The sequence below is a fragment of the Terrapene carolina genome, unplaced genomic scaffold (genome assembly GCF_002925995.2).
Source record: "Terrapene carolina triunguis isolate 2854851 unplaced genomic scaffold, T_m_triunguis-2.0 Scaffold84, whole genome shotgun sequence".
Taxonomy (NCBI): domain Eukaryota; kingdom Metazoa; phylum Chordata; order Testudines; family Emydidae; genus Terrapene; species Terrapene triunguis.
In genome coordinates this window covers 12,077,883-12,096,445 of record NW_020664435.1, presented here as the reverse complement: position 1 = coordinate 12,096,445, position 18,563 = coordinate 12,077,883, and the positions used below count along the sequence as shown (strand labels likewise).

At 41.8% G+C, this 18,563-nt stretch overlaps 1 protein-coding gene across 2 annotated transcripts in view; it reads right to left on the bottom strand.

Moving 5' to 3' along the window:
* RFTN1 (raftlin, lipid raft linker 1) overlaps window positions 1-18,563 on the bottom strand; it is a 115,808-nt gene that overhangs the window by 60,390 nt on the left and 36,855 nt on the right. For both annotated transcript variants that reach the window (XM_024197900.2, XM_024197901.2), the window contains exon 4: window positions 5,642-5,750. In XM_024197900.2, the coding sequence (XP_024053668.2) occupies window positions 5,642-5,750 (109 nt within the window). The remainder of the gene's footprint in view (window positions 1-5,641; window positions 5,751-18,563) is intronic.

Sequence of the window (18,563 nt, the reverse complement as noted above, 5' to 3'; positions counted from 1 at the left end):
AGCCATCTAACAAATAAAATAGTCTGAAAGATTTTTTGTGGGGTTTTTTTGTATAATATATAAATAATTAATTAGAAATCAAAGTGTTAGTACTTTTTACTTAAAAACAAAGTTGTTTTTAAATGTACTACAGAGTGCAGCTCTTTAGCCTTTCCCCCTCTCCAGTTAATACACACGTATCTTGTCTAACTCCCCACCTGTCCTATGACACAATTGCAGTCTTCCCCATCTATCTGCCCTTTCATGCATTTAAGGAGAAAGGTGCTTCTGGAACAGCTCCACTATTGTAACTATGCGGCGACGTTGATGGAGGATGAGAAGGATTTCTTTGCTTTCCTACATAATTCTGGCAAAGATTTGTACAATCGTCTTGTGATGCTGTCCCACAGATTTAAAGCTGCCCTTCCTCCAGCAACAGTCCATTATCCTACCCTCGTGTTTCATCTGTTTCAGCTTGCCTTTGAGCCAGGGAGACCTGGGTGGGGTGCTGACTCCTGGGGTTAAGTAAATCAATGACTATGGGTAGCAGATGATTATAATGTCCTAGCGATCTGGCAGTTGTGTGGTATACCTCCTCCAGATTACCTGGAATCTCACTGCATTCTACTATCTCAGAGGGTGGACTGGTCACTGCCCTGGCTCAGCACTTCCATTTGTAGAAGATGAGTACAGCCAGCAGTGAAGATCAGGTTCAGGGTGCGTCTGGCTATATGACTTGCTCGGGAGATCAATGGGAAGAACTCCATGTTGAAAACGGACAGATTTTGAACCAGTGTTGGAGATGTCATCTGTGTGGTCACTGAAGACTATGACTACAGGGGGATGCTAAAAACAGGCTTGATAGCAGCTTGATTAGCTCCAGTAGGAAATCCACAGGAGTGTGGTTATATACAAGTATTACGTGGCTAGTCTTTAACCTGGAATTCACATACCATGCAAACACACTTGAATTAGTCCACTGTTGAGAGTGCAAAACTATGGCTGCTACTCCTTCCTTGTCCCCCCTAGAGTCAGGCATCACAAAGTTACCACTCGGCACCAGCTGTTAGTACAGGTCCACCAGAGTCATCCAGCCAGATTTCAGCGATACACAGTGAGTTTACGTCATGAGTTACAGCCATGATCAGGTTGTATATGGTGCTCATTCCGCTGAAGACCAGTTAAATACAATAAGCCTCATCTTACGGTCACTTCAGTGAAAGTGGACAGAGCAATGGAGTAAGACTTAGGTGTGGTTGGAGAGATCCAAAGACGATGCCCACCACTGGGTTTCAGATTGTGGTTTTTGGTCCAGCCTTCCCCAGGCCAATCACAACTGGAACAGTGAAGGATATTGAGTTCAGAGGAGTTGAGGGAGAGAGAAGCAGGCTGTCCAACCTCTGCAGTGGGATCAAACTGAAAGCTTTCTACAGAGTAGAACATTATTTGGCTACGAGACAAAGGTGCAGAATGATGCGCATCAGCAATTTTTTACAGCCTAAGAGCAGAACAACAATGGTGCAGAAAATGAATCACAACTATCAACTGCTTTCTAACCATGAATGCCTCACTCCTTTCCAGAATCTATCTGGAATGTATGAATCCTCTATGTTTGTTACAGAACTTCTACAGAAGAGGATCGCAGATTGATGTGTAAATCAAAAGTCCTGAGAGCAGCATATCTATTTTGCAAAGTTTGGTATTCACATATTGACACATTTCGAAAATTACTCTCTTTCCTACAGACATCAGTCCAGTTTCCCCTTCCCTACACTTCAGTCTCCATGTAGCTCCATAACATTTCCTTCAATGCGTGTCTCCATAACACTTCCTTCACGCATCTAGCCATGGCAGATCATTTATGGGAGGTCAGAATATAAGGAAAAGTGGGAGGCTAGAGGGAGGTCCCATCATAGAGGATTCCTAACACGAGTTATACCTACAATACAGATGTGATTGAAGGATTTTCTTGGGCTTCTCATTACTTGAAAACAAAACAAGAACATATGCTCACATCATGTCTCAGTGTCTTTCAAGTGAAATATCCTGTTTTTCTTTAATCGATCAAAACTTTTTTTTGTTTTTTTCTTTTTATAACTGCCAATGTTTGTTCACGACCTATGGCTATACCAAGCAGAATTTCCCCTGCATTTTCCAGGAACAAATAGTCCAGTTGTGTGCAATGTGATGGTTAGTGTCTGGAGTGAAGCAGAGAGTTAACTGAGGATAGACACTATCAAAGATGTTCCTTTGCTCAAAGTCAATGTTAATCACCCTCATTCAGCATTGCATAATAAAACTCATAGAGAAATTAAGTTACTGGAAAAAAATCTCCACTCCAAGAAAAGTCACTGGTAAGTCAAAAGGTAGTAGGAATCCACATGACTGAGGATCTGAATAGTCAATAATCATAAATTAAATAGTTTGTATTGTGTTTCATGGTTTGGGGAGATTACTGGTGGTGTTCTCTTTTTAAAACAACCAACAACCCTGTGCCACCCTGGCATCCCCATATTCACCGTCATATAATTTTGCAATGTTTTATACGAAGTATGCCTTGTGAGGTATCATTCTAAAAGTCTTGATCTGCTAGACATTAACATCTCATTTGTTTGTATGTGCTATCATTGTATTTGAAGTTATGAAGTTTGGCTACATATGTGCTACTGAAACATGTGAGGTTGAGAACACCCACAAACAGCCTTTCAGGTACAACAATAAAAAGGTCAAACAATGTTGATGGCTTATTGAGGACATACACACAACCACAAGGATTACCCCAGGAACTGTGTACAACAGAAACCTCTCAGAGATAGCACTACACAATAGGAACTGTTTGACCTAGGTCACAGAAAAAGAGCTTTCCAGCAAACTGGAATAAGATATAAAAGGGGGAAGTGACATCATGACTGGACCTCACTCTCCTCACAACACAACACCTGAAAGTCTGGAGGAAAAAAGACTGAACCGGGGGGGGGGGGGAGTGCTGGTCCCTGGCAGGAAGGAGGGAAGCCTGTCTTTGTATGCAAAAGCTAATCTGCTTGTACTATCTAACTGATTTAAATCCCAACTAGTACATTAGGCTTATATTGTGGTTTTGTTTTATTTCTTATGGTAATCTACTTTGATCTGTTTGCTATTATTTATAATCACTTAAAATCTATCTTTCTGTAGTTAATAAACCTGTTTTATGTTTTATCTTAACCAGTTTGTTTTTGAGTGAAGTGTTTAGGGAAAAATCTCAGCTCAGTTAACAAGGGCTTGTGCATCGTCCCCTTCACATCGAGGGAGGGGCGGATTGGGTAATAAATTCATACTGGTCAAATTTTGACCAGGGTAGGACGGTATAGCTCCAGGGTCCTAGGCTGGGGAGCTGGGGGTATTTTGGCTGTAGATTCTCTATTGTTGGTTCATGCAGTGGCTGGCCAGAGCATTCATGAACACAGCTGGGCATGGCACCAACCAGTGGATGTTGGTGTGAGTGCAAGCTTGAGAGCTTTGCAGTTTGTCACAACATCACAGTGTTAGCGGGAACTCAGATTGGTAAAACAGAGGGCTCAGCTGTACCCCAGTTCCAGGTGGCACCCCAGAGGGGACCAGTCACAAACCCCACCATCAATTGCTTACATTTTTATCCTGATTCCTTTGAATGAGAACTTATTGGTTTTTTTAATTGATTTGGTTTTAAAACTTTTTTTTTGTTTTATCCCGAAAAGCAATGGACATTTTTTTTGTTCAATTAGTTAACATGACAATTAATGCCTACTCTCAAACAAATAATTTTTCTCCCCACCTCCTGGACTAGTTATACATGAAAGTGTAGAGATTTTCACATTGTTTTTAATCAGATACAGATGGTGAGACAACATGCACCTGACAGTAATGTTTTCAAAGAACTTCAAATTCTACAATGTCAAATAATCTCCAAAAATGAATGACATACACAACACTAAATATACACTTTTATATATCAAAATGTAAATCATTATCTTTCCAAAAGGTATTTGTATAACCCAATAATCAAGTGAATTCAAGCAACAGAAAGATCTCTGAAGACAGCATGGAAAAAAACATTCCAGAAACTTAAAACTTTTTTATTTGTGGCGTATTTGTGCATGCACAGGTATGTGGCTCTTGACCATTATTTTGCTTTCATGTTAGCCACACTCCTTTACTGGAATTGTGGGCATTGACATATTACTACTAGTGGTAGCAGGTCACAGCATATCAGGCTTCTATGTAGCACTGCTCATAGAGCTGAAGAACGAATTTAAACACATTGAGACCGATTCACCGCTGCATTACTTCAAGTTTACATAAGTGTGACTAAAATAACAGAAGTTACTTCTGAAAAATTTCAATACATCCAACCCATAACATTCAGATCCAAACTTTCCCAAAATAAAGTGTGTTTAGATTTTGGTTTGAGCCCATATCTAAAATTTATAACCATACCTATATTACAAGATGAATAGTCACCCTCTCTTGGGCTTACTCTTTCAGAATGTTAGACACACTCCCAGAAATCACTCCTGTTAGATTTGAACTTCAGAGGCGTATATTTAGCTTTCCTAACTACTCACCACAATTAAAATATAAATATTTTGTCATTGCTTTTTAATAATTTATTTCAAGACCCAATAACAGAAGATGTATAATCTGAACCATGAACAATGAAATGGTGTTCACTAAACTGGATTTAATCTGATCAATTTACAAATTAATTAAACTATATGCTATCACAAGTAGTAGGAAAAAGGCAACAAATCACAATTAAGAGTATTCTCTTTAAATGCCTCAGCATGAATCACAGTTTGTGGAAACCAGTACTTTTCTGGGTGGCAAAGGGTTTGATTGATCTAACTTTACTTGATGCTGAAATATAGCTTAAAACAATACTCCCCAAGCCCATTCAGCCCCCAGTCCTGCTCCGCATCCGGGTCCAGCTCCACCCTCATTCCCTCTCTGCCTCCAGATCAGCTCCAGCCCCAGCCTCAGCACCTCACTGCCCCCAGGCTGGCTCTGTCCTCATTCCCTCTCCACCCACAGACCAGCTCTTCCCCCAGCCCCAGCTCTGCTGCTGAGGAAGCCTTGGCTGTGCAGTAAAGGGGGAAGGGCACAGACAGATTCCGTTACTGGTAAGGGGGGAAGGTGACTGAAAAAGTTTGAACATATCTGGCTTAAAATAATTCTATGCAAGGACAACTCTGGGAAATAATGAGCCTCTTTGTCTACAGTATTATCCAAGTGTTAAACTCAAATAATTCGGAACAATTGGCACCAAGATGGAAATATATTGTTTTAGCTGAGACTGTGCACAACAGTCAATGACAGTGCATGGATAGATTGTACAGTGGTAAAACAAGTTAATTAACATCTACTTGAGATCACTCACCCTGTGGTACAGCAAGTCATTTTCTCATAACAGAATGGTCAATAACTTGATTCACCAGTCACTATAACGAGAAGATGCTATCCAGCTATTGGAATCATAAAAGAGTAGCAAACTTTACTGAAGCCTTGTTAATATTTGAAATATACAGAACGCGGGGAGGAGGAGGAGGAAAGATGAACTTGCAGTGGCTATTTGCCCTGATGGACACAACTAGCAGCAGTTATTAGGTGTGTTGTGTCCTTTTCAAGTTGTTTGCCTTATACTTACTTTCTCAATAAAATCTGGTATCTTTTTTTTGTCCGAGAGTTGGTCCAAGGAGGAGCAGCATTCTAGCTCCAGTGTGTATCCTTCACTGTGAACATCACTTTTCACAGATCTGAGGAGACAGAAAAACACAAGTAGAGCTTTAGATCCCCAAAAATCCTCTCGTACTTGTTCTTCATAAAGTTTGGTTCCATGCAGAACTAGCATTCAGTCAAATCTTGGGTCCAAGCACATGTTACACAGAACACAACTCAGCTTCATAGCTCAAGCGAACCCGCAGCTTCAGAGACCTATGTATTCCCTAAGGAGGGAAGCTATCCCCAAATGATGGCTGGGTTATGCCTAAGTGGCTGCCTAATCCCTTCATCTGCCCAAGGTATCATGCCCCAGCTAGGGTCTTCAGAATGATATTGGGGAGGCAGAAATATGCATGTGCCTCGGACTGTGGAGGGGGCAGATTCCACCCCCGATGGATTGACAGTGGATCTGAACCCACACAGACAAGCATAATAGGCCTGTTTTACCAGGCTCCCCCTTCTCTGCAGGTATAAAAGTGAGAGAGCCAGGCATCACAGAGATCTAACAGAGGGCCAGAGCTAAAAGGAGTGTTTTATGGGCAGTGATTTATTTGTAGGTTAAAGTAGGGAAATCCCTTCCATCATCGCCTTTCTGGCTCCAAGAACCAGATTTTGCCTCCTTTTAGGAAGAGTCAACAGTTTATTAATGTGTCACAAACAAAAAATCAAATAACTCAGGGCTTTCCACATTTAAAAAAAAAAACAAGAATGGTGATTGACTTTACAGAATAAGGGCTATAAAATGTGTCATTTTCTGAGCAAATCATGGAGTCAATCTGGGTAGGTAAGAAATATTTTCCAGCCCAAGCAACATAATAAATAAATAAGACATAAAACTTTTCGTCCATGGATCTTAAAGCATTTTACAAACATCAAATAAGTCTCATAATACCATTCTGAAGTAGTCACTAATATCTCAGCTTTATAGATGGTTAAACACAGAGACCCCAGTTTTGCAACTCTTACTCCCACTGTGTTAATTAGATCAGTAAGAACATAAGAACGGCCATACTGGGTCGGACCAAAGGTCCATCTAGCCCAGTATCCTGTCTTCCGACAGTGGCCAATGCCAGGTGCCCCAGAGGAAATGAACAGAACAGGTAATCATCAAGTGATCCAACCTCTATCGCCCATTCCCAGTTTCTGGCAAACAGAGGCTAGGGACACCATCCCTGCCCATCCTGGCTAATAGCCATTGATGGACCTATCCTCCATGAACTTATCTAGTTCTTTTTTTAACCCTGTTATAGTCTTGGCCTTCACAACATCCTCTGCAAGGTGTTCCACAAGTTGACTGTGCGTTGTGTGAAAAAATACTTCCTTTTGTTTATTTTACACCTGCTGCCTATTAATTTCAGCATGGAAGCATGTCCTCTAGAATGGTGGCCGAAGCATGAAGGGGCATATGAAAGTTTAGCATATCTGGCACGTAAATACCTTGCAATGCCAGCTACAAGTCCCATGCAAATGCCTGTTCTCACTTTCTGGTGACATTGTAAATAAGAAGATGGCAGCATTATCTCCTGTAAATGTAAACAAACTAGTTTGTCTTAGCGATTGGCTGAACAAGAAGTACGACTGATTGGACTTGTAGGCTCTGAAGTTTTACATTATTTTATTTTTGAGTTCAGTTATGTAACAAAAAAAATCTACATTTGTAAATTGCACTTTCACGATAAAGAGATTGCACTACAGTACTTGTATGAGGTCAATTAAAAAAACTATTTTTTTTTGTTTATCATTTTTACAGTGTAAATATTTGTAATCAAAAATACAATCCACTTTGGTTTCAATTGCAACACAGAATACAATATATATGAAAATGTAGAAAAACATCCACAATATTTAATAAATTTCAATTGTTATTCTATTGTTTAACGGTGTGATTAAAATTGTGATTAATCGCGATTTTTTCCAATCTCGGTTAATTTTTTGGAGTTAATCGCGTGAGTTAACTGTGATTAATCGACAACCCTACTGTTTAGTTTATCAATTTGTTCCAAAACCACCTCTAATGACACCTCAATTTGCAACGGTTCCTCAGATTTGTCACCTAAAAAGGATGGTTCAGGTTTGGGACTTTCCCTCACATCCTCAGCCGTGAAGACTGATGCAAAGAATTCATTTAGTTTCTCTGCAATGGCCTTATCATCCTTGAGTGCTCCTTTAGCATCTCGATTGTCTAGTGGCCCCACTGGCTGTTTGGCAGGCTTCTTGCTTCTGATATACTTTAAAAATGTTTTGCTATTACTTTTTGAGTCTTTGGCTAGCTGTTCTTCAAATTCTTTTTTGGCCTAATTATATTTTTACACTTCATTTCCCAGAGTTTACGCTCCTTTCTATTTTCCTCATTAGGATTTAACTTTCACTTTTTAAAGGATGCCTTTTTGCCTCTAACTGCTTCTTTTACTTTGCTGTTTAGCCATGGTGTTAGTCTCATTACTTTCAAAAGGACTATTTCCATTCGTAAGGGTTACAGGCCTTGTATGAAACCTAGGTGTCAGCGGTATTAATTATTTCACTGCTTGTCCTATAGGAGAATATCTAACTAATGTGTTTTTCCCACAACCTCATATTGCCTTCCATGCCTCTGCAAATGTGAAAAGCCTCAAATCTCCCATACCTAGCTGTCCAAACTTTGTTTCCCCATCCTCAACCACGTATGCAATATATTCCTCATTATGAACACAAATATCTAGTGTATATTGAAAACTGAAAGTGTACGGACACCATCCAATAAACAACAGAAGGACTACTGTACTGATTGCATTATTCATGTGCACATGTAAATCATGAAATCCTCCATTTTTAAATGAAGATACAGCAAAATTTCAAGTCTGCTACAGATTCCACGGACTTTGAAACAGACTTTAGGTCCAGCTTGCCACTGTGTGTACAGGGCCTTGATTACACCAAGTAAAGTTCTGTTTGTTGGATTCATCTGGTGTTTTTTTTTTTTTTTTTTTTTAATAAATCACAAGTTATACAATAGATATAATTCTTTTTTATTTAAAGCGATGCCATTTTGATGAGTCACCTTGAACTCTGTCAGATTCCTTTGCAGGTAAGTAAAATTGGTATTGTCCAAATTATGAATATTTGTGTTTTGAATTGTGGGAAAATAAGAAAAACAAAGCAGCATGATCTCATCAAGAGTGTGACTGTACAGCAGATTTCATTATTTTAACAGAAAAGGAGAACGTGTGTAAAGTTTCTGAGATAAACCCAGCGCTCGCCTTTGAAAATTTATCCCCAAATAATAAAACCACTGATTCTAAATCTGAACTGAAATTCTTTCCTTCATTATTATTTTAATGATTACAGCTGAAACCTGCATAAGATAAATCTTAAAGATTGTCAGCAATATGGCAAAAAAGACCTCACCAGGATCCAATTTATTTTTAGCTACCTCAATCTATTACTGTACGCATGAACACACGAGCACTATTCTAAGCAAATTATCCATGAACCTAGGATGTAGATCTCCTAATGGAAGAGAATGTGGCTTTCTTTTTGGCACATACTAGTCAGGATGGGAAGTGCAAACATCTTAATTAACATTGAATTTTGAAACTACAGACAATAGACAGGAGTGTCACAGCAAAGGAGTGTGAATGCTAATGGGAAGGGGGTAGGTTTAGCAGATAAAATAAAAAAAGAACAAGTTAAAAATCACTTAGAAAAGTTAGATGCCTGCAAGTCACCAGGGCCTGATGAAATGCATCCTAGAATACTCAAGGAGCTAATAGAGGAGGTATCTGAGCCTCTAGCTCTTATCTTTGGAAAATCATGGGAGACGGGAGAGATTCCAGAAGACTGGAAAAGGGCAAATATAGTGCCCATCTATAAAAAGGGAAATAAAAACAACCCAGGAAACTACAGACCAGTTAGTTTAACTTCTGTGCCAGGGAAGATAATGGAGCAAGTAATTAAGGAAATCATCTGCAAACACTTGGAAGGTGGTAAGGTGATAGGGAACAGCCAGCATGGATTTGTAAAGAACAAATCGTGTCAAACCAATCTGATAGCTTTCTTCGATAGGATAACGAGTCTTGTGGATAAGGGAGAAGCTGTGGATGTGGTATACCTAGACTTTAGTAAGGCATTTGATACGGTCTCGCATGATATTCTTATCGACAAACTAGGCAAATACAATTTAGATGGGGCTGCTATAAGGTGGGTGCATAACTGGCTGGATAACCGTACTCAGAGAGTTGTTATTAATGGTTCCCAATCCTGCTGGAAAGGCATAACGAGTGGGGTTCCGCAGGGGTCTGTTTTGGGACCGGCTCTGTTTAATATCTTCATTAACGACTTAGATATTGGTATAGAAAGTACGATTATTAAGTTTGCGGATGATACCAAACTGGGAGGGATTGCAACTGCTTTGGAGGACAGGGTCATAATTCAAAATGATCTGGACAAATTGGAGAAATGGTCTGAGTTAAACAGGATGAAGTTTAACAAAGACAAATGCAAAGTGCTCCACTTAGGAAGAAAAAATCAGTTTCACACATACAGAATGGGAAGAGACTGTCTAGGAAGGAGTACGGCAGAAAGGGATCTAGGGGTTATAGTGGACCACAAGCTAAATATGAGTCAACAGTGTGATGCTGTTGCAAAAAAAGCAAACGTGATTCTGGGATGTATTAACAGGTGTGTTGTGAGCAAGACACGAGAAGTCATTCTTCCGCTCTACTCTGCTCTGGTTAGGCCTCAGCTGGAGTATTGTGTCCAGTTCTGGGCACCGCATTTCAAGAAAGATGTGGAGAAATTGGAAAGGGTCCAGAGAAGAGCAACAAGAATGATTAAAGGTCTTGAGAACATGACCTATGAAGGAAGGCTGAAAGAATTGGGTTTGTTTAGTTTGGAAAAGAGAAGACTGAGAGGGGACATGATAGCAGTTTTCAGGTATCTAAAAGGGTGTCATAAGGAGGAGGGAGAAAACTTGTTCACCTTAGCCTCTGAGGATAGAACAAGAAGCAATGGGCTTAAACTGCAGCAAGGGAGGTCTAGGTTGGACATTAGGAAAAAGTTCCTAACTGTCAGGGTGGTTAAACACTGGAATAAATTGCCTAGGGAGGTTGTGGAATCTCCATCTTTGGAGATATTTAAGAGTAGGTTAGATAAATGTCTATCAGGGATGGTCTAGACAGTATTTGGTCCTGCCATGCGGGCAGGGGACTGGACTCGATGACCTCTCGAGGTCCCTTCCAGTCCTAGAATCTATGAATCTATGAAAGGCAGCTGAGAGAGCAAAACGGGGAGGAAAAACTAAAGCAACCCAGCACTATGGAGCTGATGCAGACAACTCGTTCAAAGGCCAGTGTTGGGATTGCTCTGTTAGGCGTAGGTTTGTCGCAACAGCAGAAGATTCTCAGATCTAATAATGTGCCGAACACCTAAACAAAAGATCTGAGTTGAAATATTAAATGAAGAGTCAGAAAATAAAATACCAAAGAGGAATAGTTGGTTCCCACAAATGGACCACTAATAATCTCCTCATTTAAGCTTTTCTTCCGTCTGCACCATTCACAGATCTAACTGATTATTCTTATTCTGGTTAGCCAGAGCCTTCTATTTATTGGAAATGAACTGATTCTCTACTTTCCATTTGCCAAGAGAAACATACTGTGATAAGCTCTCACCCTCTAGTATACTACTATCACATACTTTCTTCAAGTGTAAATCAGTGTGAATCAACTTTTCTCAAGTGTGAATCAGCAGACTCTAGGCTAAACCTTATGTTTGCCTCCCCGCCCCCTACATAAAAGAAATCCCCTCTTGAAGAGCCTGGATTCACACATTGCCCCTTGTACATCTTGTTTAACTGAGAAATCTCTCCTCTGAAGATCCAAATTCTCAGAATTCATCTCTGTCAGAGTCAAAGTCAAAACAAGATATGAAAAAAAGCACTACTTAGATCACTGCCAACTACTTTTAATTTAAAAGGTTTTAAAAAAATAAACATACAGGTTTTTTTGAGAAGCTTAAAATAGTTTACCCTACTAATTTTGTCCTTTTCCATTTGAGTCCCAATCCAACTCTCACCAGTTCATTAATGTGTGAACACTCAGGGTACTACATTAACAAGGATATAGAAGTAGTTAGATAAAAATTAAAGTCAAAACAGAGTTTTTCCACTAACTTTAATGAGAGCTGAATCAAGTCCTTCATAAACATGACATCCTGCCATCACCCCTATTGTTTCTAAAGAATTAACATGCTTATATTTGTTTATGAACCATCATAATTAATAATGTCCATAATGCGATGTAAATTTTGATGTTGATTGAAAAATAGCTGTTGTCTTTCTAATATTCTTTGTAACAAAGTTAACATTTTAAGGGCAAAAACCTTCCTTTAGATGCATGTGGCTCCCACTATCTGCTATGAATACCTCAATCTCACATACATCCAGAAGCAGAATTTAGCCCTGTTTCCATATTCACTTGAAATGGGTTTTGTGGCGGGGGAACCATTCGCTCCTGCCTCTGCTCAAGTCCACAAACCGCTCAGAGACCTTTATGCTGGTAAAACACCTGGTACAGTTTATTTACAATCTTGATACCCACCACCATTGTACACCATACAGCCTTACTCCTTCAGTCTTAGGGAACCTTCAGTTCCTGAGGCAAGCAGGGAAGAGTAATCTCTCCCTCTCTCTGTCTGCTTCCCCCCCCTCCCGACTTCCTTCCTTCCAGTGTTTAATTGGACCTGCAGGGACCAGAGCACTGGCTCAGCTGCTGTTGCCCAGAGCTCTCTCACACAACTCCCCCCGTTATCTGACAGTAAGTCTTCTTTCCATGTTCTCCCACCCTTACTAGAGGTTTCACCCTGTGGGAGTCTCTCTCGGTCCCTGGGGTGATCATCTGGGTCGCCTTGCGGGGTCTGCACATTCTCCACCCACAGAAATCACACTTTGTCAGGGGAGCAGACCCCCATAGCTCCATCTCAGCCCACAAGTCTTCACACCAGGGCACCCTGAGGAATTACTCCCCCTATTAACTCCCTTTGTATCTGGCAGAGGATTGAGGTTACTCCCTTTATCCCCTGATCCCTCAGAGTCTCAGATTCTCCCAAACCTCCAAACAGTGCCTGGGTTTCTTCTCCTTGGGGCTGTGTTGCAGGGGGCACCATATGTTCCTCAACCTCTACTAAGGAGTTTGGGCTGTCTGTTTCCCCCATACCTCCTTCCTAAATTCCTATCCCCCCGCCTTCAATTTCCTGGGGAGGTCTCCTTTCCTCCTGACTTGGACTTTGTTGTTTAAGGGATTCTATTGTTTCTCCCATGGGCTCATTCTTTTCTCTCCCTTCTGGTTTCCCTTTCCCCAACCTGGAATTCTTTATATTACCTTGTTTCCATATTGGGACGGGGCTCCAACCAGTGCCCAACACAATGGATAGGACAGCCCCTCCACTACTGCAACCTGTTTCCAACTAAACCTCCCCTGGCCCTCCGGAGCACTTGGGCCATAGGGCAGTGTCTCTTATCCCCATGGACACATTCTATGTCCATAGTTGCTCCTGGAACCATCCAGTGAGACTTCACCAGCTCCCTCCAGACAAGAGAGCAACCTGAGGCCATATCCACAAGGTCCCTCCGGAATGTCCTCCCCACCATTACTGAAATGGTGGACAGTTTCTGTCCTTGTTTCTTCCCTCCAGTTCTGGCCCAGCCACAAAACTCGGCAAAACTGCAGTCCCTGTATATGGGCAGTCCCTTTTCATGTGTCCCTGTCGCCTGCACTGATAGAATGTAATGGGTCGAGCCCCAGCCAGAACTCCTCGGGGGTCTTCCTTCATCCTCTCTATGCCCCTTCTTGCTGTAGGTTCTCCGATCTTCCTCCCACGCTCTAGATCTTCTTTTCTGGGTTGTCCCTTTTTCTTGGGAAAGTCTATCTCTGTATTCCTCTGTCAATTTCACGACCACATCCACCATACCGGGTTGATGCCAACTGACCCACACTCGTACATTCTTAGGGAAGCCCTGAAGGAACTGTTCTAATACCAGAGCATTCATTATTTCCCCTCTGGTCTCAACCAGCAGGTGGCCTAGTCTATCAACCTTTCAGTGACTGGCCAGGGCCGTAAACCCCCAGTCCAACTTGCTGATCTGAACTTTTGGCAGTACTTCTCAATCGACAGATCCACCCGATCCAGGATGGCTGCCCTCACCAACTCATAATTCCTGGCCTGCTCCTCACTCAGAGCCATATATGCTGCTTGAGCTTCCCCTGACAGATAGGGAGCCAGAATGAGGGCCCAGGTTGCCTTATACCAATCTCAACCCATAGCTACCCTCTCAATAGTGCACAGGAATGCATCAGGATCATCTCTCAGGGCCTATCTTACATAGTCCCAGGCCCTGTGTCCAGGCGTCATCCGCCACCATGGGACTCACCACATTCTGTAGGAGCTGTTGCTGCATGTTGGCTTGTTCCCTTATGAAATCTTTCAGGCTTTTCTGCTGCTCTGCCTGCCAAGCAAACAAAGCCTGCCTCTCCATGTGGTGGGATTGTTCAAAACTTTGCAGGGTCTTCTGCATTTATTCTTGCTGTTTTGCCAGCCATTGCAGGGTCTCCTCCATCATGCAGGCCACCAAACCCTTGCACTGGCTAAGATTCCAGACAAGCCTCCATGTGTGGCAGGGCCTACTCGCTCCTGTCTCTGCTCAAGTCCACAAACCACTCAGACCTTCATGCTGGTAAAACACCCAGTGCAGTTTATTTACAATGTTGATTCCCACCACCCTCGTATCTCTCCCCATCCCCTTCTCGCCTTCCTTCCTGTGCCTTTTTTGTATCCTTTGCCTAATGGCTTAATTAGCCTTCCAGGTCTCCTCCATCCTCCAATTAGGAACAGCTCTTCTTAACAGTTTGTTCTGCAGTGTTTAATTGGAGCTGCAGTGACCACAGTGCTAGCTCAGCTGCTGTTGCCCTGTGCTCTGTCACAGGTACTGTATAAGGTCAGCAAACGGGGTCAATAAAAATACCTATGTAAGTTAATGGAAATGTCCTGGTAATGTTAAGAAAAGCCATACAATGACATTGCAAGTCCACACTGAGCATGTTAAAATGCAAAAACAATGCCAAAATAGCAGCAGCAGCAGTAATACACTGCACTTAAATTGCACTTTTATCCATGGGTATTATCCCCATTTTATACCGTAGCTAAAGCACAGGAAGACTACAGTGTGTTGCTGGAAGCATCAGGAAGATGCCTTGACATCCATCTCCTGCTCTGGCCACTAGGCATACCATCCGCTAGCACAAGTCTAGAAGGAGGGGTGATCCCATGAAAAACAAAATTCTAGAAATGCATGTCAGTAGCAACCATGTTAAAATGTCAGTCTGAAATCAAATGGAGTAATGCTGATAGAAGTATATAGACTAATTAAAATGTACAATTAGATGTCTAGGTACACACAAATACCTGATTGATAATACTGCATAAGTAAAGAAACTAACAAAACTCTTTGATTTATGCTATCTTCAGAAAGCAAGGAAGGAAGTGGGAGAAAAACAGGACAGATAATGATCACTGTAAGAGAACTGAAAGTTTAAATAATGGCTTCAAAACAATTGGTGTTAATAAGAAGCATCAGAAAAATAAGCTCTACAATCTTTCAGATGCACCATACAGAATGGCAGTGAATAGTGAGGTTGAGTGCTCATGAAAGCTAAAAGATTTTTTTTGACATTGTACAGTTCTTGTGTGCATTCTTGGTGATATTACAGAAAACAGAAAGAGGCCATTTCTGGTTCAAAGGGTAGGTGACTTTGCTAATGAGTTTACGCTTAGAGCTGGACTGCCTACAATCTTCTAACACTAAACATAAGCCCTCATTAGGTATAGTGTGTTCAGCAAATACCATAATCATCTACTTCCATCCAATTGTTAAATTTAACAGAGGGGACAGATGTCAGACCTTTGCCAAACTTAAAGATACTTAACTGATCTTTTTACTTGATCACAGATTAATCACGTCCTTTATTTTATTTTATAAAATGTCTTCTAATAAGGATGATTTTTCTGAAGCAGCTTTGAAATCCTTTTTTCTGTGATGTAAAATCAGTGTTATTCCATTTAGACTGCAGAACAGACTGCGCAAAAAAGCCTTCTGCCCAGCCCCTTGCCACAGCTATCTGAGATCAGTCAGCTGCCCATCTCTCTTCATTCTGCTTGAGATCTTCAAAATTTGCATTTCCCCCTTGTTCCGTGGCAGTAGCTACCATCACACATTTGGCCAAAGTCAGAGGTGCATCTAAATGATTCTAAGGGAGTCTAAACTGGTGTAATTCACCCTTCTGTTAGGGTTTTTTTCCTGCTATACTCCTTTTTCATCGCCTAAACACATAAATTACCATCTTAGACCCATTCAGACTCAGTGAACCAAACTGAGTGATGGGAGTTAAGGGAATGAAAACAAATGGAATGTGAATATAACGGGACTTTAACTGACTCAGACTCTCCACCGCCTTATATCTTGTATACTCATTCACAGATGTGCAAAGTGGGTGTAAAACACTGTCCCCAATACAAGTGAGCAGAGAATTCAGATTTGGTTCAGTTTCACACAGGTGTAAATTACTACACAAGATGCAAGGCACTGACAAATCAAGCTCACTGAGTGTAAGATAATGTCATATACATGCGCACTAGCCCACTTTTACAGGTCAATCCTGAAAGGTGTTGAACTCTCTAGCCCAACAAAACACTTAAGCATGTGTTTAATTTAAGCAAGTAGTCCCAGTAACTTCAAGGGAGCTACTCACATGGGAACTACTACCCATTTTGCAACTGAAGAAACTGAGGCACAGCTCTGGTAAGTGACTTGCCCAATATTATTGGGGACATCTGTGAAAGAGTCAGGAACAGACCCCACATCTCCTTATTCTCAGTCCTATGTCTCAGTCACAAAACTGTGACACCCCCTTTGCCAAAAATATTGGTAGGTTGCAAAATAGCATGAAGTTCCTTATTTATAAAACGAAGGGCTAGTCTACACTACGGGGGGGGGGGGGGAGAGGAGGGAATCAATCTATTTGTAGCTAAAGTCGACATACTTAGATCTACTTACCACAGTGTCTTCACTGTGGTGTGTCGACAGGAGACGCTCTCCCATCGATTCCCCTTGCGCTTCTCGTTGAGGTGGAATACCAGAGTCAACGCTAGAGCGATCGGCGGTTGATTTATCACACGATAAATCGACCCCCACTGGAGTGATCACTGCCTGTCGATCCGGATGGTAGTGTAGACAAGCCCCAAAGCAGGTCAGTATAGAATGACAATTCTTTTAAAAAGTCGATCTACCTGGGATACTGAATGCTTATATGTAATTGGTAATGAAACATGGAGCCTTTCTCCCTTAGGCCACTGGCTCAAATTTGGCCCTATCTGTAGTTGGTAGGGATGTCATAGAATCATAGAATATCAGGGTTGGAAGGGACCTCAAGAGGTCATCTAGTCCAACCCCCTGCTCAAAGCAGGACCAATTCCCAACTAAATCAAGTCATTGTCAATGTCAAGTCATTACCGTCTGATGATCATTTGGTAGGCTGTGTGAAGTGAGTCTGTGGTCTGGCTCCAATTTCTATTGAACAAGTATCCAAACCACAATTAGCCTCCTTGTCTAAATCCTCAGCAGAAAAAGATAAGGACAAGAATAGGCAAAGGAGAATGAAATATCCTCTAATTCCTAGAAATTGTTCCAGCATAGTAGGGCTTCTTCTTATGGCTGATATAGTTGTTGTTCTACATCTACAATTTTACATGTAGATGGTTAAGTCAGATAATTGAATCAGGAGTAGAGGAGTGTAATGCTGTGATGCCTCCTTTGTATTTGTGAAGCAGGCATTATGTTGTTATATGTTCCACAGTCTGTTCGGGGTGCCCACAGTCACACATTGGAGGGTTTTTAATTTTCCATTTGTGCATCAAGTGTCCGCATCTGCCATGGTTTATGTGGATGCTGTTTGGGGCTGGCCATAAGCTTCACAGAAGATCAAAGCCAGAGATCTTCTGCATCAGGTCTTTCACAAGGTGTTTGTGACTTCTTGTGAACACCATTTGGCTTTCCAAGCTCCATCAGGGTTGAAGTCACATTGCTGGAAGTTAAGCGCATAGGTCCAAAAGGGCTTGCATGACTTCAAGCGGTGGTGAGGAACATCATTGAGGTCCTAGTGGTTGGGGAGACATTAGTTTTTCTCTATTCGCTGGACTTCCCAGAGGGTTAGGGCATTGCGGTGAATGGATGGGAAAGCAATGTGCAACAGCACGGACAGCCAGGGTGTCGGGGTCAACTTGAGGGTTCCAGTGATGCATCGCATTGCAGTGTTTAGTGGGACATCAACAAGTCGAATGTGGCTACTTCTGTTCATACCGGTGCACAATACTCAGCTTCAGAATACACAAGGGCCATCACTGATGTCCGTTGCACTGATGCTCCTCAGCTTGTGCTTGCCAGGACCAGGTTGACCCTTGTCTTCGTCTCGGTGGCTACCTTCTTCAGCTGGTCGTGGAAGGTTAGCGTGCGGTCCAGCTTCACTCCGATAGAAGTTGGAGAGAGGTCATGTTGCACAGTGTTGCCGCAGGTGGTCACTTTCAGGTGCGCTTAGCATTCCTATTATCAAGATGGAATGCAGTGACTGTTGTTCTGTGGGGGTTTGGCCTGAGCCTCCATTTCCGGAGATACTCCTCCATGGTGTTTAGGTCCCCGTTCAAGGTCGACTTGATGTTATTGAAGGTGGTTGCTTGTGTCGCCAGAGCAAAGTCATCCACATATACAAATTTGTGTGACTTCATTGGTGGCATGTCACTCATGTAGGCATTGAAGAGCGTCGGCG